The sequence below is a fragment of the Phascolarctos cinereus genome, unplaced genomic scaffold (assembly GCF_003287225.1).
Source record: "Phascolarctos cinereus isolate Bilbo 61053 unplaced genomic scaffold, phaCin_HiC Scaffold_2;HRSCAF=192, whole genome shotgun sequence".
NCBI lineage: Eukaryota > Metazoa > Chordata > Mammalia > Diprotodontia > Phascolarctidae > Phascolarctos > Phascolarctos cinereus.
Genome location: NW_027555625.1, coordinates 183,589,346 through 183,615,403, shown reverse-complemented (window position 1 = coordinate 183,615,403; position 26,058 = coordinate 183,589,346). Strand labels below are relative to the sequence as shown.

The 26,058-nt window shown below is 36.9% G+C and overlaps 1 protein-coding gene across 1 annotated transcript in view; it reads left to right on the top strand.

The window, feature by feature from the left end:
• MYOM2 (myomesin 2) overlaps nt 1-26,058 on the top strand; it is a 160,563-nt gene that overhangs the window by 44,255 nt on the left and 90,250 nt on the right. The window contains 5 exon segments of the mRNA XM_020973014.2: nt 403-567; nt 7,781-7,942; nt 12,670-12,811; nt 21,588-21,787; nt 22,586-22,639. Coding sequence (XP_020828673.1) covers nt 403-567; nt 7,781-7,942; nt 12,670-12,811; nt 21,588-21,787; nt 22,586-22,639 — 723 coding nt within the window.

Below are 26,058 nucleotides of genomic sequence, written 5' to 3'. Positions count from 1 at the left end.
TTATGGAGGGCCCTTAGAATTTACCTATTTTTCAAATCCTGAAAACCAAGTCCCAGAGATATTAAATGATTTGCCCAAGGTCATTTAACTAGATAGTGGCAGAATCAGGTCTCTGCCTCCCAGTATGGTTGATTTTCCATGAATTACATCAAATAACCTCTCTTACACTCCGTTCTCTGTTCCCATCTTTTAGAAAAGGTAATTGAGGGACAATTGCATGTTTCCCTAGTTTTTAGAAGTAGTATTTTTTTAAATACTCCTATAAAGGTAGCAGATCATACTTTTAAGTAATAATTAACACTGAAATACAATATTCTAAACTATATAGCTTATGTCTTTTGCTTTAAAAATCTACCTGGACTGCCCGTCATTCTTACAAATGCCTGTTACTCATTTTTGCAGTGCCCTTGTCATCTGTAATTCCTTACACCCATTTTGATGTTCAATTTCTGGAGAAGTTTGGGGTCACCTTTAAAAGAGAAGGTGAAACTGTTACTCTCAAGTGCTCTCTGGTGGTTACTCCTGACCTGAAAAGACTCCAACCTCGAGTTGAATGGTATAGAGATAGTAAGTACCTTTACTTCTGTCCTTGGGAAATCTGTGATTTTGCTAGTATGGGCGTCTCCTCTAACAACAGACATCTTCTGGTGGCCAACTCTTTGGTGACAAGCATCTCTGGCTTTGGATAGCCTGGCTCTTAGATGATAGTCCATCCCATGGTCTATTCTTAATGCCTTTCCAACTCAGTAGGACCACATAGCTTTCACTTCTCTTTCACAGTTTTTGAGAGCCCAGTATTGCCTCCTCTTTATATTGAGGAATCAGAAAAGGACTTTGGTAAGAATATATTTTTTAAAAGTTGAACATGTAAATCTATAGAAAGGAGATTATTTGGACAATTTCTCACTTATCTCCAAGTTCTATGCATAGAAATGAAAAGTGATTCATTTGCATTGATTTTTGCAGCACCTTTTCTAAAACTACTTTTTCAGATAAATATTTGACCACACCATTAGCTGAAGGCAGCCAAAGCTATGTTGAATGACTAGACAGAATTTGGCAGCAATGTAATTCACCTTGAGAGTTAGCTAAAGGAATTGTTGACAAGTTAACTTTAGGGACTCTGAATTTAGATGGGTTCCCAGAAAGGAATTTCTGTTGCTACTTAAGAAGAATATCTCCCTGACAGCTGCCTTGAGCCAAAGAGGTGTCAATTGTACCGTTGTTTCTCTTGGCATAGTAGTAGTAGGAAAAGTATCCTTTACTTGCAGATTTTTGAATATCAAAAGCAATCTGCCCCACTCTTGGGTTGTTCCTGAGTTGCTGCTAGATATTTGAAGGAAATATTTACTACTGCCATCACTGTCATTTGGTTAGCACATTCCTCCATTCATTATGAAATACTATGTGCAGAGCATTGTTCTATGGTATGAGCACAATTCCAAATACTGCTTTATGTACTACTAGACCTCCCCTTTTTTGGAGGGGGGTTATAGGGAAGTCTTGGTAAGAAAAATCCCTCAACTAGTGCAAATTGACACCTGTTCTCTCTGGATAGTCTTTGAGAATTGCTTATAATACTAAGACTTATCCAGGGTTACATAGCTTGAATGTATGAGAGGCAAGACTTGAACCCAGGTCCTCTTGACTTCAATATGGTTCGATAATAAGTATTTTAGAGAGAAAGAAAGCACTAGAGCCTAGAGAGTTCCAGGAAGGGTTCATGGAGAAGGAAAACTGGGTCATAAGACTGTAAATATAGAGCTTGAAGGGACCTTAGAAGGCATATAGTCCAACCTTCATGAAAAAATTGAGGACCAGTGAAGTTAAATTACTTGGCAAAAGCCACACATGTATTAAATGGAAAACTCAAGTTTTAGTCCCAGATTTTAGGATTCCAAATTCAGTGCTCTTTCCACTGCACAATCAGTAATATTTTATTTAGTGGAGAGTAGAGGTTTTTTAAAAAAAATCTTTGTTTGGGCCTCACCCTTAGTAATGAAGCAAACCCAGGAAGAGAAAATTTAAAGGAATTTATTGTAGCACTCAGAGCAGCTAGATGGTATAGTGGATAGAGTGTCAGGCCTGAAGTCAGAAACTTATCTTTATGAGTTAAAATCTGGTCTCAGATACTTATTAGCTGTGTGACCTTGGGTAAGTCACTTAACTCTGTCTCAGTTACTCATTTGTAAAATGATCTGGAAAGGAATATCCAATATCTTTGTGAAGGAGACCTCAAATGGGATCACAAAGAGTCAGACACAGCTGAAATGATGAACAATAACAACGAAAATTGTAACACCCAAGTAAAAAGTGCACTGAATGGGGCCAGACCACAATTTCAACATTCATCACCCAACTCCTTTTATAGAGAACTTTTCAAATTAAGAGCAAGACATTCTTGATAGGTACCTGTTCATGAAAGGCAATGGACCTTTGCTCTTAGCTACTGTCTCAATGTCATGCATCGTAGGAAAATGAGATGAGAGATAAAGGGGATGAGATGAAAGCCCATGTGGCTATGTGCATGTTAGCAGGTAATGCAAAGGACAAGGGGATCGGACCAAAGTACATTTGGCCTCTGTGGTTGACACCTGAAGACAAGAAAGGTTGGAAACAATGGAGTCATTCCAGACTAAATGAGCACAGGTTTCAATATGGGGAAGGGTTTTTTTCCAGAGAGGAGGAGCAATATGAGCAAAGGGGAGGAGACACAAAAGTGCAAGTGTTCAGGATGCCCTAACCAGATGGGATTTCTTATTAGGATAGTTATAAACATGGCAATAATTTCATACCAAATATATAAGGTTGTCTATGTGAGGGGAAAATCCTCCTGGATCTCTAGCATAATTTGGTGGGGGCTGGAGGAGTAGAAAAAAATGCATAATTTACTGAAATGGAATTTGGACAGGAAAAATCTCTGTAATACCTAAAATTATACTGAGATCAACCTTTGAAATTTCAACTTTAGGTGGAGAGTGCCTGGGTTTCAGATTCCAAGGAAGTTTCATTAACCTTGATCAATTTGAGTAGAATGTATTTATAGGAAAATTTACTCAAGTTTAACCCTCCACTTTCAGTTACATTCCTGTGATATTTGAATGTGATTTGGCCATAAAAGCTGCCCATCATAACTGTTCATAATCAGGTCTTTTAGATTTTGCTATGTAAATGCAAACCTATAAGAACAATTGTCTATGGTTTGTTCCTAGTCATTAAAATGCAAGAGGATATTTTTACCATTTAAAATTAATAAGCTGCAAGCCACTTGATGGAAAGTAAACCCCAGAGGCAATGTCAGTCAGTTGAGTGAAATCCTTTAAAAAAGTATGGAGAAATGGACTATGCAAATTGGAAATCTGATATTAAAGACACAATTTAAAATGGATCAACTCTCTGAGGCTATCATACTAAAGCAGTCACATAAGAAAAAACCCCAACAAACTGAGTATTTACAATAAAACCACTCTTTTTGGTTGACTCAGAGTCACTTTGGATATTATTTCTGCTGCTGATGTTGTAATTATGAAACCATTACAGTCCACAGATCAAGGCCTCAATTCATAGTTCTGGTTTTAAAAACCTTAAACGTTCTGACTTCTTAAAAAACTCAGTGCCAATGATGAACCATGAACTGGTCCTAGTTTAGTGTGAACATCAGCTGTAAATTTTAATAATGAAAAAAAACCCCAGTCTTTTTCTTTAGTACAGATGAGAAACTTCCATGAGCAGGAAAAAATATCCAGGAGTATTATTATTATTATTATTATTATTTTTTGTATTGACAACCATCACAGAAGCATGGACCATTTGCAAATCATTTACAATGTCCATTTCCTTATGTTCATCAGCTATGACCTCTCAAAGCAGATTTTCTTGTGCTTAATCTTTAGCAGGCATTAAATAAATATATGCTGAACTGAATGGAGAGGTCTACTATCTACGTACATGTGGAATTTTATTTTTATATATTTTAGTGAGCTAGAAGACATTTGTAAAAGTAAGATATTCTCTGATAAAAATCTGGGGAAGTTGGGTTTGTTGTAAGTAAAGTACTTTTGTAAACATTAAAGTGTTTTTTTTAACATTCCCTAGGGGTTTACTCTCCAAATTTCCATTTGTTCTAGCAGATTGGTTTTCTAGAAGGCAATGTCTGCTTCTCCTCTCAGGAATCTAGGGGTAATCCTGAGGGAGTAGGTCTATTTTTCTAGCTCTTTTGATCACAAGTCTCTATCTGATCTTTTACCCATAGCTTACCAGCTACTCTGACCTAATTAGCTCTTAGAAAGGGATATTGTCGGGGCAGCTAGGTGGCACAGTGGATAGAGCAGCGGCCCTGAACTCAGGAAGACCTGAGTTCAAATCCGACCTCAGACCAAACACTTGACATTTACTAGCTGTGTGGCCTTGGGCAAGTCACTTAACCCCAATTGCCTAAAAAAAAAAAAGAAAGGGATATTGTCTGAGGTGGTATATTAAGAAGTTCATACAAAACATCATCACTTCAAAATGGTGGCATACCCATAAGTAAGTAGAGTATGGGGAGAAATAAGCTCAAGCTCAAAGATCTCATGTGGCTAGAGAGTGAAGCTTGGTTTCTGGTAATGGAAATCCTTGTCTCCTTTCATAGGGGACTTAGGAAATTCCCCAAAGAATAATTCTTTTCTGGGCTCTGAGTGTTGATGACTCTGTAGAGTCCATAGCTACAATTCCCTTTGCCCTGAAGAAATCCAGCTATCTGAAAGCTCCCTTGTCTTGGTGTTTCTAGTTTGTCCTTTTTCAGTTCCTGGCTAGTGGGCTAGACTCTTGGATGACATGGTCTATGTAGAGATGACACTCCCTGTGGCCTTATCCCCCACTTCTAGATACCCTTTCATTAAGGTACAAAACTGTCTCTTCAAAGCACTCAGAAACTCTCTCTGCTCACTGCTGGAATCCCTTATTTGATATGCATAGGCCCAAGCCTGTCTAATTATTTCAGCCAATGCAAATACATTGGCTAGGTATCATCATCTGATTTCATTTAGTAGCTCAAAGTATTTCACTTCTCCCAAATTGATTAAGGACTTGTTTGCACCTAGTTACAGCTTAGACTGATTCTGTAACACAAAGAAACATTCTCATCAGGTAAATATATCAGGTTGTAGAGTTCTTTGGATACACAGTTTGTGCTGGTGATTATTTTCCTGACAGTCATGGGAGCTGGGTGAATCTGACCCACACATCATGTCAATCTTTGTGGCTATGGTTATGTGGAAATAGGCAATTCACCTGGAGAATCTCAAAGTTTCTAAGGTCACAGGATTATAGATGTTGAGTAAGAAGAGACTTTGAAGGTCAGCTAGTAGAACCCCTCATGTTATGGATACAGAAATTGAGGCTTAGAGAGATTAAAGTGACTTGTCCTAGGTCATAATTGTCAGGGTCCTGTTTTGAACCTTAGTCCTCAGACTCCAGGTCTGGTTCTCAGTCCCCTGAACCATACTGCTTACTCTAACATTTGTTCCTTTATTAGATTGTAAACCTCTCGGGAGCTGGAATTAAGGAATTTTCTTTCTTTGTGTCTTTTTTCAATATCTAGTATTGGTTTTTGAAGGGAAAAATCTGTCGATTAGCAAATTGCTCAAATGTCCAGGTAACTTATACACAGCTAATGAACAAAGATTATAGTGTTGTTGGTGGTTGAATTAATGAAAGAGTCATACATTTGGAAGGAATGCAAAAGAAAGTCCCTTTCCCCAAATTATTATTATTATTGTTCCTAAAGCCTAGGATAGTTTGAGTCTAAAGGGACAATTCTACTCCCTCCCTTTTATTTCTAATGAGTGGAAATGCTCAGGTGCGCAATGCTCAGGTATCCATATGCACACACATATGTATTTCTTCCCCAATTAACTTAAGAGACCAGTTAGTCCAGGGATGGGGAACCTGGGGCCTCGAGGCCACATGTGGCCCTCTAAGTACTTGGGTGTAGCCTTTTGAGGAGCCCAAGTTTTACAGAACAAATCTTTCATTAAGGGGATTTGTTCTGTGAAATTTAGATTCAATCAAAGGGCCGCACTTGAGGACCTAGAGGGCCACATGTGGCCTTGAGGCCTAGGTTCCCCACCCCTGATTCTAGTCCAACCCTCTCATTTTACAAATGAGGAAACTGAGCTCTGGAGAGGTTGAGTGACTTTCCTAAGGTTAAACACTTTCATTTCAGATTATAGCAGTGGTTATATTTTCAACAGAAAGAAATGACTGATTCCCCCACAACCTCTCCTCTCTGCCCCTCCCTAATCCCTTCTGCTTGGATCTGTATACATTAACTACCTATTTGCAATTGTATGGAAAATTTCTTAGTAGAGTCTTGACTTCTGGAAGCAAAGATATTTGTGGGGGCAGCTAGGTGGTACAGTAGATAAAGCTCTGGCCTTGGAGTCAGGAGGACCTGAGTTCAAATCCGGCCTCAAACACTTAACACTTACTAGCTGTGTGACCGTGGGCAAGTCACTTAACCCCATTGCCTAGCCCCCCCCCCAAAAAAAAAACATATTTGTGTAGTAGAAAACATTATGTTCACTAGCCTCATAACTCTTGGAAGTTACCACAAGCAGCATCAGGACCAGAGGTAACTAACAGAAAAAGCCCGTCTCCTACACATGGACTGTCCTGTGTGACAGAACCTTATATGTTTTCAAAGGTGAAAAATGGAAACAAAATGAGCAAAGTAGGTTGGGAGGGCCTTGAATTCGACATTGCAAATATATATTGCAGCACTTATTTAACCTTCAGAAGATATTAAGCCATTCTAGATCTAGGAAAAACCCATTAAATACTGGAATTGGAAGATAAGAAAATACATGTGATAGACCACTGTAGTTAATAGACAGTAGGAAGGAAACAGTCCAAGCTCTCAAGGAACGTACCTTCTTTGCTGCATATGTCATGTATGTTTGTGCGTACAACTCTGTGTATGTGCTTAAACAACAATGAGATACGGAGATACGATATATTTTTTTTATTTTGTAATTTTATATTTTTGATTTTATCTGTGTGAGGAAATCTTGCCACCCATCCCCAATATATCTTGTCAGCTCAACTGTAATTTCTAGTCTTAGAGAATCACTTGAGGGCACCAAGAGGTTAGGTGACTTACTCATGTTACGTAGCTAGCATAGATCAAAAGCAGGATTTTAAACCTAGATCTCCCTGATCCCAAAGCTGGTGCACAATCTATTGTGCTATATTTCCTCTCATGGTGTAGCATATTATACCATAAATATCAGATACACACTAAAAGAATTCTTGGCTTCTTTTCTTCAGGGTGGTATTATTTCTGTGTTACGGAAATGTTTTTATGTTTTTTTAGCTATATGACATTATGGTTCTGTTTCATTAATTTCTGTGATGATGCTATGATTCATTAGAAATGCTATATTATGGTAGTTCTACTTACAAGTGATTCTGTATAACCTTTTGAATTTCCTTTCCACGATGTGTTCCTTTAACCTAGCAATGATTCTGTGGGTGTATGGATAAGCCTGCGTGTTACATTAATGTATTTGTTACAATATTAGTAAAGAATGTTCCTGAAGTTTTAAATATGGAACTATATTCAGTCATAGAAAAGAGAAAATGAGGAAGCAACCCCTTCTAAACTTAAAACATTAATTTAACAGACTGGATACTTTACTGCTTAAGTGCTTTTTTTGTTTGGGGAAATTTGGAAACTGGGAAGAGAAGCAAATATTCATAGATAGCCTGACGCCAATCTGAAATCTGAATGTTTTTCCAGGTTTGTTGCTGAAAGAATCTAAGTGGACAAAAATGTTCTTTGGAGAAGGACAGGCCTCGCTGTCATTTGGCCACCTGAATAAGGATGATGAAGGCCTTTATACTTTAAGGATCATTTCCAGAGGAGGTGTAACTGATCACAGTGCTTTTATGTTTGTGAGAGGTATTGCTTTTATTGTCTTACTTTTATCTTCACTTCATCGATTTGTACTTACTAGAGACTAAGGTTTCCTAACCCTTTTCTGTTGTGGACCTTTTAGGCAGTCTGGCAAACCCACGGACCTCTTCTTACGATAATGCTTTAAAATGTGTAAAATAAAAGACATAGGGTTACAAAGGAAACTAATTATATTGAAATATACTTGTCATAACATTAAAAAAAAAGTTCCTAGAAATCAGGTTAAAGGACGTCGCTCCCTCTGCACCTTCTTATCCTGATGGACTCCTGTCCATCTTTTCCCCTTAATTTCCCATGAAACATTTTCCCTTTAGATTACAGGCAGATCTCTGGTTCTTTTTATATTTCTTGGGTACTGGTATATCACTGGAACTTACCCTTATTATCCCTCACTTATAATATGTGAGGAAAATAATGATGCTGGCCAAATAGGCTCACCCTACAACTGGAAGTGAAAAGAAAATTTTGGAGAAAGATGATAGTGAACTCAAATCATGAAATGTCCTCTATTATTTTTATACTTTAGAAATTAGGTCTAATGGCCACAATGTTAAATGACACAGTAAATGATATTCTAACATGGTAGCTCTGCTTGCCAGAGAACTATTTCTTGGGAACACCAAGCTACAAAAGATATATTTTGTCACATTCTGCCATAAGTAGATTACTTTCTAAAGACAATGATTAACCATAATCATAGCAGGTAGTAGACAATTGGAATGTTTTGAAGTAAGGAATATTAATCACAGGGTACATACGGATTAAGGATGTGTCTGAATGCTTTCTACTTTCTTTGAAAAATATATTTTATTGACATCTTCTGTTTTTATATCATCTACATTTCCCCTTGTATCTCTACCCTTTCTCTTGCCCCTAGAAAGCAAATTAACAAAACCGACCAACACATTGAAAAAAAGCTGCTGTTATATGTAATATTCTATACCTCTGCAAAAGTGTATGGGAGGATGAGGGCTGAGGTGTCTTTTCATATCCCTTATTTGACCTAACTTACTTTCTCATAAATACCAAAATAACTGGGAAAATATAGCCAATGGAGAAGAAGATTCAATTTGTCATTAGGATAATTTTCAGTAATAGGATTTTCCCAAAATCTTATAAATTGAAATATTTCTTAATCACATGTTTTCCTCTTGTACACTATTAAATGGTATCCTGGTGTACTGTAAGAATCCATGTGCCTCTTTTTCTGATTGGGTCTTATGTCAAGGTGAATACAGCTCATTACTATTTATGTATATGCAATGGAAACCCACCTAAGAATCATTGACTCATCTTTAAAATAGGGACAATAATATTTATCCTATCTACCTCACATAGTTTTTGTGAACAAAGGTTTTTTTTTTCTAATAAACATTAGAGCCCTACAGGAATGCTAGTTACTATAATTATCATCTTCTCCCCCCCCCCTTTTTGAATGGACCTATCATTTCATTTGCGTGGTGAAATCCTCATGAGAAAACTCCTCCCAATGCATATCAGTACCTGCTGTTCTATGAGTCTTAAAGAGGTTCCTGGGGGTATTGACTTGCCCAGGGTTATACTGAAAGTATATGTCAGAGGAGACTTGCACTCAAGATTTCCTGAGTCTAAGACCCAGCTCTCTATCCACTATGATGTCTCATTATCATTATTATGCCTTTCCTTCAACATTTCTTTCAAAACCCTGCCCTCCCATTATACTTCTGTTTGACTGTAATGCGAATAAAAATATTTATGACATGCTTGCAATACACAAGGCACTGTGCTGGATTGGAGTTTCAAAGGTGAAAGAAAAATAGTTTTTGTTTTCAGGGAGATGTTGAGGAAGGGAATAGGTGCACAGGTAAGTAAATAGAAGGTAAGTGGAAAAGACCAGAGCTCTAAAAATTGGAGATAAGGACAAACTTTGGATAAAAAGTAACATCTGAGCTGAGATTTGAGGGAAGTTAAGGATTCTAAGACACTTCGGTGAGGAAGGAGGGCATTCTAGGCATGTGGCACAGTCTGGGATAAGACATGGAGGAAAGAAATGTAATGTTCTATTCAGGGAATAGCTAGCATGTCAGGTTGATTAGGAGAGAGAGTGGGTAAAAGGGAATAAGACAAAATAAGTCTGCAAAAATAGATTGATGAGAAGAAACTACCACTCAGAATAATAGGTCATGGCTATGCGTACCTCCAGTAAACTTCTCCTCTGCATACCATCATCCTACCCTGTGAACCCTATTACATACACCTTCCATACTACCAAACATACAAAGTTGTAGAATATTTTTTGCTTAAAGGAGGTCGGTCACAGCTGAGCTTCAGACAATTATCCCTGAGATTTTCTTTACTTTATAACAGATCAGTGCCCTAGGTCTTCTGCTTCTCTCTTTTTTATCTCTAGGTCTTGCCTGGCCTCTGGGGCCCTCAGATTTGCCTAGCATTTTTGCCTTAAGTATTAACCAATGTCCCTCTTCCCCCGATCATTAGAGATGGAAGAGGCCTCGGGATAATCTAATGTAAGCCCTTCATTTTATAAATAAAGAAACTGAAACCTTGAGAGGTAAAAGTACTGATACAGCTTGAATGGATCTTATGGTTCTAAATCTATTGTTCTCTTCACCACCTTACATTCTCTATCCCCTTGTCTAGCTGAGATGCAGTTGTGTCTACAGACACACACAGGAATATTTGTACATTCTCTCTGACCTTGTGTTATTACTTTCCTTGATCTTTGGAGGCAGGGAAAAGGAAGGTAAGGCCTGAGCAAGACAATTTCATATCTGCTTCAAATTCATTTGGAAGAATGAGCCCTTAGCAAACTGTTGGGTTTATATGGTGAGGAGAGTTCAGCCTCATATCTCTGTAAGGTTCCTTTAATACATCAAATTGCCTGATAGACTTGCAGGGTTTTCTCTTTTGGGATAACAGGTAAGTAGAGGAAGGGAAAAATAGAAAATACCTTTATATAACTACCAACCTCTGTGAATCCTCCCTACCTCTCCACCCTAACTCCAGACTCCTAGGATCTCATGTGTCTTTCTGTACAGTAGCCTCTGCGATGAGGTTGATGATCTCCTCCTCCTCCTCCTCCACCTGTTCCTCCTCCTCCTCCTCTTCCTTTTCCTTCTCCTCCAGCATTTATATAGTTCTGTAAGGTTTGCAAAGTGCTTTCTATATATTATAATCAAAGGGATCCTCCCAACATTTCTGGGAGATAGGTGCTCTTATCCTCATCTTATAGATGAGGAAACTGAGGCAGATAGAAGCTAAGTCACTTGCCCACTGTCATGTGACTAGTAAGCATCTGAAGCTGGATGTGACCTCTGGTCTTCCTAAATTCCTGAGCCCTTCCTCAGTTACAGTGCTCTATCCACTGTGCCTCCTAGCTACCCCCATAGAGTCTTCATCAATGTGCAGATTAGGATATTTTACCTTTTATGTGAACATCCAGAACATAGCATAAGGGAAGAAACTCATTAGCAATAAATGGCTTTAGTTTGAACAAAACAAGAGAACATAAACTTGTAATGTCAACGTTAGGCAATTTTACTGACTGGCTAGGTAGACATTAAAAAGTACCTTCCATTTTGTGCACATAGCTGATGGCAAGACTCCCTCCTACCCCCAACCCATAAAATGTAATCAATGTGACATAGTTTAAATTGCCTTGCTTATTCAGCACCATCAAGAAGAAGAAAATAATGCAAATATGGGGGAGTGGAACCATTCAGTTTATTTTTTTCCTGTGTATTTTAAATGAAAGAGCAAATAGCTGGTTCAACACTAAGATATTCTAAGCTTTTAATCTGCTGAAGGGAATAGTACAAGAAACTGTATAATGTTTACATGGTTAAGTATGCATAATATAGTCATGGATATAAGTGTAGAAATACATATTTTAGACTAGACAAGTAAGTACGTTTCAGTGAATTAGTACGCCGAAGTAGATCTGTTGACTTTTAGCAGATTTGGACTTAAAATTTTAAATGAATAAAACGCAAGGCAGAGGGCTATAAAGAGGGAGGAAGTGGATGAGTGAAAGACTGGCCCAAACATTGCTCAATATTCCATTACACATGATGAAAAAGAAAAGCACTTGAATGGATTTTTATCATGCTTTGATAAGGCAAACTGTAACACACACACACACACACATACACACACACACACACACACAAAACAACAACACTGATTCTCATCACTGCAATTTTGTTCTAACTGGAAATAGAAGAAATGGAAATATTACATTTTATGCTTGTGTGATTTTCCACTTTACTTTTTGGGTCAAATGATGAGTGACCATGGAATTGGGAGTTTGTGGAGATGATGCAAACACTGTGAGCTTTACCAACAAAAACTTTGCAATAAGGTTATAAAGTTTTCTCATCAAAAGTTCAGGTTGGTAACTGGGGTTTGCAATTTGTTTTTTTTTTTTAGGGAAATGAGTTTGCTTACGAGGTAACATTAGAAATTGTGCAGCTAATATTTTTCCCTCTCAAAAATCTTACATGAAATTCTAGTACAAAGTCGATGTGATCTTGGGTACTAAATTACAGGCCATTATATTAAAGCAACAGAAGTATTATGCCAATCCTATTGATTTGTTGTTATTCTAAAATTGTGAATATTAAATTAATTATGTTCTGGAAGATAGCGTTGTAGGTGGGCTACATGCTTACCCTTCCGACTTGACCAGAAATACACTTCTTTCTTATCTGTTCCAGATGCTGACCCATTAGTTACAGGAGCCCCAGGAGCCCCCATGGATGTGCAGTGCCATGATGCTAATAGAGATTATGTCATTGTGACATGGAAGCCACCAAATACAACAAGTGAGAGTCCAGTCATTGGCTATTTTGTTGATAGGTGAGTAGTCATCAAATTCTTCTGAGACTAAAATGGCATCCAAAATTTCATCTATAAACTTATGGAGGCTACATTAGAATATTACATCACCTATTAATTTATCGTGCTTCTTCTATTGAATATATGGTACCCTATGATTTGATGTTGTTTTTTCCCAATAGAGAACAACTTTGGTTACTTAACTTGTCTAATAAATTGCATCACCATGGTCACATTGTTTGTGTATGTAGTAATGGTGTCTGAGGAAACCAAAGAATGTCTCATTTTAATCTTCCCCACTAACACATACCTCCCGCATTCCTCCTAAATCTCCCTAGATAAGCTTTATGTATTTATGTATACCAAAGGTTTAATCCTATTTTGATGCCACATGGAGTTAACCCTGGCTTATCAAAGAGTATGCCATTACAGCACACACTCTGGCAAAGCTTTGAATGTGGATCTAGTGATGAAATGTATTTCTGTTTTACAAAGACCAGGCTAGTTAAATACAGAGAGCCGTATAATGCCATTTTGGACAGTGTGTGTGTGTGTGTGTGTGTGTGTGTGTGTGTGTGTGTGTTGGCCACAGCTGCTTTAGAGTACTTTGCACTAAGTTATAAAACACTTGTTCTCTGCATTTGTAGAGAGAACAAGGACTGATGAAATTATGCATCTCTAAACTATTGAAACATCTATTATAGACCGAAAGGAAGACTTGCTTTTGAGGACTTGGTACTGAACTCTTTCTTTTTATGAAGGTGTAAAATTCAAGTGTAATTACATGTGATAGCTGATTAATGTATTTACAGGTTTATACTGTTTCCCAACTCTTTTATTGCTATGATGAGTAATTTAAATGTTTTTCAAGATATTTGACATGGAGCTTATACATATATTGAATCAATCATTTAGTCCTAGAAAAATTAGTATCTTTTGGCTCGTTTTTGTGTTGGCAGAATGGTGTCATGGAAAGAAGACCTGGCTGGGAGTCAGTTAAAAAGCATTTATTAAGTACCTACTATGTGCCAGGCACTGCATACAAAAGAGGCAAGAGATAGTCACTGTCTTCAAGGAACTCACAGTCTAATGGGGGAGACAGCATCCAAACAAATCCAAACAAAGCAAGCTACATACAGGATGAATAAGAAATGTTGGAGGGTAAACACTAGAATTAAGAGGGATTAAGAAAGGCTATAGTAATAGAAGGTGGGATTTTAGTTGGGACTTGAAGGAAGCCCAGGAATCCAGGAACCAGAGAAAACATTCCAGGCAAGGGAGATAGCCAGAGAAAATGCTCAGAGGTGAGAGATGGAGTGTCTTGTTCATGGAATAGCAAAAAGGCCAGTATCACTGGATCAAAGAGTATGTGGAGGGGTGTGTCACAAGGAGTAAGAAGACTTGAAAGGTAGATTATGAGGGGCTTTGAATGCAAACAGAGGATTTTGCATTTGAACCTGAAGGTGATGGGGACCTATTAGAGTTTATTGAATAGGAAAATAACATGGTTGAAACTATGCTTAAAGCAAATCACTTCAGTGGTTGAATAGAAGATGGACTGGAATGGGGAGAGACTTGTAGCAGGCAGAGCAGACCAACCTGCACGCTATTAAATAGTTCAGGCATGATGTAATGAGTGGCAGTATCAGGGTAGAGAAGGGGACATATTGGAGAGGTGTTGCAAAGGTGAAGTCCACAGGCCTTGGCAACGATTTGGATACAAAGAGTGAAAGATAGCATGGAATCAGGGATAGCGCTGGGACTGGAAGGAGGGGAAGTTTATGAGGGAAGAGGCTTTTTGGGGAAACAGAATAAGTTCAGGTTTGGATAGGTTGAGTTTAAGATGGCTGCTGGATGTCCGCTGCATTGGTCCTGGCTTCGGCCTAAGTAGTGCAATCTTGGACGAGTCACAAACTCTTTGAACCAGAATTTCCTTTTTTGTTGTGTAGGGTAAATTTTTTTCTGCCCATCTCACAAGACTTTTGTAAGGATCGATAAGATAAAGACTGTGAAAATATTTGGTAAATATTAAAGCGCAATAGAAAAATATTATTATTGACTTGCTGATAGCAGGGGAGAAGGAATTTGAGCAAATTCAGTAAACTCGTTCCACACTATCCCTAGGAATCAGTGTGCAATCATATTTCAAGCACATGGTCCCTCCTATTGGAATCAATGACCCATTTAAAGCAAATGATCTGAGAAGTAGGATTGTGAGAATATTGTTTCCTGAAGTATCAGAAGACAAGTTTCAAATGACAGGCATTTAATGGATCATAGAACTAGAAATGGAAGGGATCTTAGACATTGTCTTCTCCAACACCCTTTCAACTTGCTGTTCTGGTATCATGTAGAGCCAGCTAAATTAGGGGTTACCCTTTCTATGAAATAAAATCCTCCACTTCATCTTTTCCTCTTTTCTGCTTTTCCCTGTCAGGCTTCTTTTTTTTTTTTTCGTTTTCCTTCTCATCTCTTTCCTCATCCACTGTCCCTCTGCTTCCTTTCTTTCTCTTCTTTTTTCCCCCTCCTCTATCTCTTCATTCTTGACTTATCATTTTTTGCCTTCCCTTTTGTCTCCTTCCCCTCTTTCTTCTTATACCACCCCCCCCACCTCTTTCTGATCTTCCTCTTCTGGCAACTCTGGTATTGTTGGTTTTCTACCCTTTCTGCTACTGGTCCCCATCCATACCCACCTAAGGCTACTGAGAATTTTGAAAGAAACTTGAAACATACGGGTTCTAGAAACTATTCTGTTCTAGGAAGGCAGGATCCAGAAAGTTAGGATGACAGGATGGCAATCATCTTTGACCTCCTCACTGCCACCTTCACGGTTGTCATGAGAGAAACAGGTCTCAAATATATCAGAATCAGAAGCTATTTCTGGCTTGAGATTGAAGGAGGTGGCAGACATCTGTTGGAAAATCTCTACTTCCTCTTCCATCCTAAACTAGAGAAAATACACTGATTTTCTCATCCAGGAAAACAGTTTTCCCAGACCCTGCAGCCTTCATGAGAAAATCCTGCCTTATTTACCCTAATGGAATAGTTACTTCTAATCAGGCTAAACTGTGATGGCACTCTAGTAGATGACAAATATTCCAATGATTTATTTAAAACTCCACTTCCATCCTCAACTCTGTCCATGCTCAAGTAACCTTGAAGGACTGAGCTCCTTGCATCAATGAGCTTAGACACCTCTGAGACTCCAAACCCTTTTCTCTACTTTCCATATTCCCAACCACTTCAGTTCCCAGCCTGAAGCTTCCACACCCCCATCAGCAGCAACATGTCATCAGAGACATCTGTGCTTAACTTGAATTGTTTCAACTCTGAAATGTTACAGCTCTGTAAAGCTCAGCTCAAGCATCACATTCTACATCAAGCCTTTCCTGATCACAACAATTGCTCTTACCTTCCCCTACGATTATTTTCATTGATTTTTGTATTTACTTAAAGATGTATATATCTCTCCAAACAAGTATGAGCTCCTAGGAAGCTAGGTGGTGCAGTGGATGGAGTGCTGGACATGGAGTCAGAAAGACCTGAATTCAAATCATTCTTCAAATGCTTTCTAGCTATGTGACTCTGGGCAATTTGTTTAATCTCTCTCATTCTGTTTCTTCAAATGTAAACTGGTAATAATGATAGCAAGATTGTTGTGTTATCGTGACTAAGATGATCAAACCTTAAAGCATTATATGAATACTAGCTAGTTTGAAGACAGATCTACTCTACTTTGCATCTGCAGTCCTGCCTGTTTTCAGCTCCACTGAACAAGATGTCATACTTAGGGTAAGCTCATCATTATTAAATTACTAAATCACCATCGTGCTGCTAACTCAAGCCTTGATTGATTCTGCCTCCCTCAGCCTCCTCTCTTCTTTTTTTGGAGGACTGGAGGGCAGAGTATTAAACTCATCCCCAATGCTTTCTTTTACTGAGGGCAGAAACTAGACTTAGCTCACTCTACTTTGCATTTGCTGCCCTGCATGGTTTCAACTCTATGAAATCCAGGTACTCCCTGGTGTCCCATTATACTCTCTACCATTTCCTGCCTTCTTTTGTGTCTTGTTTCCACCTTTAGATTATAAGATTAGATTATGTTACTTGAGGGCAGGAGCTTTAAAAATTTTTATTGTATTTCCAGTGCTTAGCACAGTGCCTGGACCATAGTAGGCACTTAATATATGTTTATTGGATTTGGATACTGTTGCATTTTTTTCTTTATATCTCTGATCTGTCTGGTGCTTAGGAGGTACTTAAAGAATACCTGTTGATTGCTGGATTAGTTGGTTCTGAATTTAAATATATCCCTGCTCTATAAATTGGCTATTCTTTTGAAAATGAATGAGTTATCCTAAAGATAATGGACCACAAGAACACAGATTTACAAACCTGTTGCTGATATCCTTTCATTTCAATTTTTCAGTTTCTGATGGACATGCTAATTTTGTTAAAAATTTGGGGCTCTAATTATAGCCTAATACTTGTAAAAACTTGGCAGTTTTTATTTCAGAAGCATTCTGAAAAGCCAAGTGTTATTGTTATACAAAGCAATTGCTGTTTTGATTTTGGATTTTAATAAGAATATCAATTAAGCACCAAAGACTATATGGTATGGTTGAAATCACGATATATTAGGAGATGGGGGATTTGGGTCCTAGTTCTACTAACCTTACCTTGGACAAGTTTCTTTCTCTAGGCCTCAGTTTCCTCATCTTTAAAATGAAACAGGAGACATCATAGTATAGTGGAAAGAGTGCTAGATTTAGCCACTTATGAGCTATACAACTTTGGGCTAGTCACTTAACCTATCTGGGACTCAGAATTTCTCATATATAAAAAGAAGTGATTGGAATAGATGATACCTAAGGTTCCTTCCAGTTTTAAGTTCTATAATACTAGAGTGGTATGTGTGTGTGTGTGTGTGTGTGTGTGTGTGTGTGTGTGTGTGTTTAAGGGGAAGGGTATTTTATCTTCTAAGTCACTGTAACACTTCTAGCAACACACTGTGTTTACTTTTTTGAGGTTCAGCCTAACTGAGTAGAGAGAGGCATATTATCAGTAAGTCAGCTGCATAGTAATAAATTCTTTGGCCATGGCAGCCCATAAAACAAAGAAAAATGCGAAATGGGCTTCAAACCTGTGTTTCTACAGTGATGGGAGCAGAATGTCAAAATAAACATTAACTTAACTGTTGGTACTGTAAATGTGAGATGTTTGTCCAGTGACTAACAAATAGACACATGACTGGAAGAACTGCATTGCATCAATATTGTCATTCTTACTAGAAATGAAACAAAGAGACTAAGCGAAATTGTAGGCAAGGGAAAATTGCTTGGTTTCTCCTTTGGGGTGGAACGGCAAATAAAGAAGTAGATAAAGTTGGTCTTATGTGTTCAAATGCAAAAAGAAAATGATTTTCAGGGTCATATTCTATTGTTGTAGAGAATGAAGGAGAGAAGTTCTATGAAGAAATTGATAACATCCTTCAAATTAAAGTAATATAGATTTTGATGCTCAGTGATCTCAATTCAAAGATGAAGACAGTGAAAAATATGTTAGAAAATACTTCTGAAGTATGGAATAGGAGTTTCAGAAAACTTGTAGATCACATAGAAGCCTCACATTTATTTATTATAAACACATTTTTTGAGAAAAGAATAGAAAGATTCTGGATGTGGTGAACACCAAATAATATCTTAGAAATTGAAGCATTATATTTAATAATCAGGAAATGATACATTAGTAACGTGGGATTCATTTCTGAATCAGCCTTTTGTATACAGACTACCAACTTGTTTGAACATAAAGAGCATCACAAAGCTAAGAAGAAAGAATTCAAATGAGAAAAAATGTTATTTAATTAAAATAATGCCAGTGTAACCTCCTTAAAGTTTTTACTGACATTTAAAAAAAAGAAAATGGTTGGAGAAAAAGACATTAACACCAATTAAAACCATATCATAAAGAAGTTTAACTTATATAAATCACTTACAATAATTACATCATCAAAAGAACCTGCATTAGTCATCTAGTACCTGACTTACTTCTTGTATGAAGAAATGTGGAAGCCAAAAACAGCCTTAACTTAGAATATAATCTTGTCTTAAAATGTTGCAAAGGTGAATGGGAGGTTATGAGCAGTATTGCCTCATAAAACGAAGAGAGGTGTTGGAAAACGAAAAATAAAGTTTAAAAGAAGTTTAGCCAGAGACCTAACTAAGCAAGACCATCCAGAGGGAATTTAAGGATGACATTGGAAGTAAGACAACGAGAATAAATCTGAAAAAAAATCTGTGCATATTTTTTATAACAAACTCTTTTCACCACAAAAGACAGTGAAATCTATGTAGAGAAAGGGGGAGTGACATTGGGGAAAATTCAAAGATGAGAAAAGAAACTGGACAAGACCAAGTATATGCAGAGAAGATTCATCTTGGATGCACCACAATTTTAGGCAATGAAAGGATAAATTTCATGATATCTAAAGGATGAAAAGATATCAGAAGCATGGAAAAAATCTTACACATTATTATTAAGAAAGAAGACGTCCAAGACAACGTGAATAACTACTCACATTCACCTATCAATCTATCAATTAATCTATCTATCTATCTATCTATCTATCTATCTATCTATCTAATTTTATAAGAATAATCTAAACATGCATCAAAAGCATCTTTGATACAAAGCATCACAAAGAACAGGGTTTTCTTTTTTGCACTTAATAGTATTTTTTTTAATTACATGTAAAGATAGTTTTTTTGGTAAGATTTTGAGTTCCAAATTTTTCTCCCTTCTTTCCTTCCCTCCTCCTCTCCAAAACAACTAGCAATCTGATATAGGCTATACATTTACAATCATGTTAAGCATATTTTTACATTAGTCATGTTGTGAAAGAAGAATCAAAACAACAGGGAAAAACATGAAAATGAAAAAAACAAAAAAAGAGAAAATGTGTTTCAATCTGTATTCAGACCCTGTAGTTCTTTCTCTGGATGTGGATAGCATTTTTCTTCATGAATCTTTTGGATTCATGTCTTGGATCATCATACTGCTGAGAAGTTGATCATCACACAATGTTATTAATGTGAACAATGGTCTCCTGGTTCTGCTCACTTCATTCAGCATCAGTCCATGTATGTCTTTCTAGGTTTTTCTGAAATCCACCTACCGTTATTTCTTATAGAACAATAGTATTCCATTGTATTCATATGCCACTATTTTTTCAGTCATTCCCCAATTGAGGGGTATCCCTTCAATTTCCAATTCTTTGCCACCACAAAAAAAGTTACCATAAATATTTTTGTACATGTAGGTCCTTTTCCCTTTTTTATGATTTCAAAGAACAGCTTTAAAAAAAGTGATAGTTTATAACTGACCATATTTTTAACCATTATATAATTGACTGAAAGATGTGGAGAATGCAAGTACACTGAGTCTACTGTTTATTGACTGAAAAAAAGCATTTGATTCAACACAGAAGAATGCCCCTTAAAAGCTTTGCCCCAACAATCTGTCTCTCATGCATATGCCAAGATTCTATAAGATTCCCTGAAAGATATAAAAATAAAGATAACATGGTTTAATGACTCTCTGATAAAGTGAGTCATAAAACAGGGAGGCCTATCCTCACCAAAGATATTCTCCATTGTCAAAGAGAAGATCCAGCAAAGAGTTTTAACTGAAGACGGGTACCTTGCACTTCCTAGATAGTGAGGTCCTAAAAGTACTCCTATTCCTGACGACATTGAGCCTATTGAATCAAATTTTGGAATATTGCACATTCTCTTAAATTGTATTCATATTTGTCTAAAAGAGTTTAGCATATACGTAAACATATATATGTATGTATGTATGTGTGTGTATGTATGTGTATATATATATATATATATATATATATATATATATATGTAGATATATATATATAAACAAACATTCAAATGGTCAACAGTTGGCCCTTGAATTACACAAAAGGAGTAAAGTTGGCTGTATTTTGAGAAATTATAAAGTTCTTTTAATGACCTCAAACTTTTCTTTAAAACAGTGATCTATGTTTTTGATATCAGTATTTTCCCAATGATGGTATCTGGTTTTAAGTTATGGAGTGCTGTACCCTCTGAAGAATTAAAACTGAGGATCACCCAAACGGCAATGGCAAGGTCTTGTGGTGGCTGTGAACAGGATGTAACACATTAAGAGCAAGGAATTTTAAAGACAGTATATAAATGATATAATGAAAGAAATGGGTAATTGAAAAATGGGTAATTTAAAAATATGAGCCAGTCATGTGGTGAGGGCAAGGGCTAACTGATAAACAGTCACATAGGTGTTCCCTTGGTGCTATTACATGTCAAGAGATAGAGAGGAAATTGTGTTCCATATCTTTTTAGGGGGTAGCCATGTTGATGAGATCACAAATCCATTGCAGACAGCATGCAAACTAAGAGTTCATGTACACTCTTGGTCTTTGTGATGTACTGTGAGGCAAGTGAATAAAGACAGTAAAAAAGAATTGATTTGAATGTACCAACTTTTGGAAATGGTTTTGCCTAATTGGGCTTGAAGACTTTGATCTTTTTGAAAAGTGTAAAGCTTAAAAAAAAAAGGCCTGTTGTATTAAGTCCTCTATATATCTTTAAGTTCATTGGAATTTCCATTTATACGTATGTGTAACTTTATTTAGTACAGATTTTATTGATTTGATACATTTTCTAGTTATTAAAATAATTTGCATTTTATGCATATTTACCAGATTCTTAGAGTTTGTTATTTTTTTTTTTTAACTTTTAAGGTGTGAAGTGGGAACTGACAATTGGATTCAGTGCAATGATTCACCAGTGAAAATCTGCAAATATCCTGTAACTGGACTTTTTGAGGGCAGATCCTACATGTTTCGTGTAAGGGCAGTTAACAATGCTGGAATCAGTCGACCTTCTCGAGTCTCTGAGGCAGTTGCAGCTCTTGATCCTGTTGATCTCAAGAGATTACAAGGTAGGTAACCAACTAGTGAGGGTCAATCCATAATTGGAAACTATATGTGTATCTATATCTATCTATCTATCTCGATATACATATACATATGTGTGTATGTACACTCTCATGGGTGTGAGTGCACATATAATACACAGGTGCATGGGTATAGGTCTTCTATCTTAGTTTTATCCATATCTTATCCTGTTTTTCTTATTCTATTTTACCATTGGCAAGTTATGAGAACTTCAAAAGCTGAGCCTAACAGCAACATTCATTTTGTTAATCTCTAGTATTCCTATCAATGCCACTTAGTAAATGGATAAAGCCAGGTTAACATTTACACTGCTAAAACCAAAGCATTTAACCTTCTTAATACTTGTGGGAAAAATCCAATTAAATCACAGTCGCACTTGGTTTAGAATTATACTCTTAATAAATTCTTAACCATTGCTGGTGTAATTTCAGATCACAGAGAATAGGACAAAACCAATGTAACCAAGTGACATTTCTGAAATGTAATTTCATCTGACATTGGCTCCTCAAAAATTCACTGGACTCCTACTCATTTATTCTAAGTGGATAGCTATATTTTCTGGTGTGTTATATTGAATAATTTGACTGATGGTAGAAAAGTGGGTTACAATTTATAAGGACAAGTTCCAAGGGTGTCAAACCCTATTGCAATGGAATGGGTAATTCCAATAACAGAATGGAAAGGTGATTCAGTCCTAGCATAGGAGTATTTCAAGGGACTTGATCTTTCTGTATGAAATCTTTTGGTTTTAAGTATTTATCAACTTTTCCCTCCTATTACAGCAATTCATTTGGAGAGTGATAGAGAAATTGTAATCTACCAGGATGACCTTGAAGGTATGTAGCTCTTCATGATTTAATTTCAGCTGCTTATATCTAAGGAATTTAAGATTATAATTAGAGCCATGAGAGCTGGAGGAAAAAAATCCCCTTCATGAGCAAATTCTTTATATAAATAAAGAGAAAAAAGCAGTCACTGAAGCTTGCAAACCTCATGTCAATAGAGAGGAGGAAAAACACCCAGGGCTATAACAGTGAACAAAAATAGGAATCTAACTATTGGCTGGATTGCTTTCATTCTGGGCTCACAAAGGTGCTTTGTGACTTTTGGTGACTTGATACAAAAAGGGAGTCATATAGTCTCCAATGTGACTGCCTGAAGGTAGCTTTGAGTCAGCCTTCCATGCTCACTCCACTGGGGATCCAACATGACTTTGAGGGTAAAATGTGAATCTGTTGTCCTCTGTGGACTACTGACATGCATTTAATCTAAGCATTTAATCTTCATATGAAGTATGCTTCTTAATTAGACTATTCAAATCTTTTTTCCAATGTGAATATGGCTTTTAATGACATTTCTCCTGCTTGCTGTGCCTTCTAGATATACCTGGAGAGAGAAAAACATGAAGAATGAGCACTGGGGCCTCTTGATCAGTAGTGCTAAAGATTTTAGTTGAATGTGTAATTAGTCTTTTTAAAAGTTCAGTAGCTAAAAACTTAAAAAGGATTGGATTTAACATGTAGCCTAAGCTGAAGCAAAAATTATGAGTACTTATTTAACACAATGGAGGCTCTAGGCTGGCTGTCCCAAAGCATGCCGCTGATCCTCACTTCCAAAAGGGGCTCATTAATGTTGTTTCACATTCCTTAGGGTCTTCCCATTGTATCTCTAAGTGGTAGCTTCTGTTCTCCTGATTGTATTTATAGTACTACCTAGAGATAGTTCAGACAGTAATGAAGATGCCAATATGTTGCCACAAGAGTATTATATCGTGAATTCCAAGATTCTCTCAGAAGAGAAGTGCATTCCTCCTCCCATTTCCCACACTTCCCCCCCAAATAAAATTCTAGAGTTCTAATTGAGAAGTCATTGTGGTTTAGTGAAAAGAATGCTGAAGCTAGGGTCAGGAGACCAGGGTTGGCATCATGGCTCTGATGCTCTCACTTTGTGACTATGGCAATACATCTCTCTTAAACTCAGCTTTCCTCCTCTGTAACGTGGGAATAATAATCCATGTATTGGACTATTATAGGAAACATGATTTTTAAACCATAAGGGGCTACATGAATGTGAACTATCAGTATTGATCTCAATGACATTTAAAAGATAAGAAGCACAGAAATCAATCTGAAATACCTAGTGGCAGAAGAATATGGAAACAGGATAATTACTGGATGCTAATGAAGTCAGATTTGGGGAGAGCCAACCTGTCAGAAACCTGTTACTAAGTGTATGTAATCCAGAAGTAATCATAAATCTCCTGAACATATTATAATGGACTTCTTTATAACAGATTAACCTATGTAAAATGAGGTCCTTAGGCATGGTCAGTGAAAGGAAGTTCTCTTTTAGTAATACTAATAGTTGGCATTTATATAGTTTTAAGGTTTACAAAGTACTTCACATCTGTTATCTCATTTGATCCTCATGACCCTATGAGGTAGGTGCTATTTGTATCCCCATTTTACAGATGAGGAAACTGAAGCTGAGAGACATTTAATAACTTGCCCAGAATCACACTGTGGCTAAGTATTTAAGAAAGGATTCAAACTTAGGTCTTCCTGACTACAAGTTCAACACTATCCATAGAGCCACTTAACTGCCTGAGAATGTTGTAATGTGCAAATTGGATCAGAAGTATTATATGTTATCTTGAATAGGCCGGTAGGAATATAATCCAACAAGAACTCATTAAGCTCTTATTCCTACAAGACAATGTACTAGGTGCTAAGGTTTCAAAAACAAAATTGTGAGTGTTCCCCAAGGCTCTGTTCTGGTTCCTCTTCTCTCTCTGACCTTAGCATCTCTCATGAGTCTTATTATCATCTCTATTTAGGTGTCTCACAGCTCTATATTATATATCGAGCCCTAATTTCTCCCCTGACCTCCAGTTCCACATCACCAATATTTAATTATGGATGTCCTAAATAACTGTCACACTCAACATGTCTGAAATGGAACTAATTATCTTTTCCTTTAAACTCACCTCCCTTCCAAACTTCCCTCCTTCTGTTAAAGGCATTATCATTCCACCAATCTCCCAGGTCTGTAATCTCTACATTATCCCTAATTTCTTATTCTTCCTTACTCCACATATCCAATCAATTGTCAAATCTTTCCATTCCTACCTCTATAACATTTCTCACATAGAACCTTTCTCCTCATAGAACCACCACTTAATAAGGTTCAGTCCCTCGATACTTCTTGCCTAAATGATTGCAACAGCCTCCTAGTTCATCTTCCTAACTCAAGTCTCTCCTCCCTCCACTTCATACTACGCACTGCTGCCAAAGTTATTTCCTTAAGTGCAGTTCTAACCATGTCACTCCCTTCTTCAATTCTGGTGTCTCCCTATTGTCTCTAAACACGGGTTTTAAGTCTGAGATCCATGAACTTGTTTTTGTTAACATTTTGATAGCTGTTGATAATTAGTCTTCTTTGGAATCCTCTGTATTTTATTTGAGGCATTTAAAATTATTCTCAAATGGGGTTCATAAGCCTTATTAGACTACCAAGAGTGTCCATGACACAAAAGTAGTTAAGAACCCTCTGCTCTAGGGTAAAATATAAACTCCTCTCTTTAGTTTTTAAAGCCTTTTACAACCTACAACCAGGCCCACTGCATTTTTTTTTCAACCTCTATGTATTTTAATACACTCTTTCTTCATCTCCACCTCCATCTATCCAAACTGACTTTCTCTCCTGCCCTCATAGATAACATTCCTGCTCTTCTTTCTGTGCTTTTGCACTGACTATCTTCCATGCCTGACATGGATTCCCTGCTAACAGAATCTTTATCTTTCTTCAAGATGTTGCTCAAGTACCACTTTGTGTATGAAGCCCTTCCTGATTCCTCTAACTGCTAGTGTCCTCTCTTCTAAACTACCTTGTAATTTAACTACTTTATACTTCTTTATCATTGTTATCAATATATTTATCATTGTATTAACAATGCATGTATTATTGTTGTTGTTATTTAATACCACATTAATAATGTTAATAATTATTATTGCTAATGATGTATTTATCATTGTTATAACTATTCTGTATATATTATTTAAGTAGAGACCTATCTCTCTTGAAAGAATGTAAGTTCCTTGAGAGCAGGGATTGTTTTATCTATATCTATATCTATATCCATATCTATATCTATATATCGTATTTGTATCCTCAGTGCTTTGTCCACTGCCTTACACATAATAAAGTCATTGATTCCTACCCTTAAGGAACTTGCATTTCAACTAGCAAGATGCAT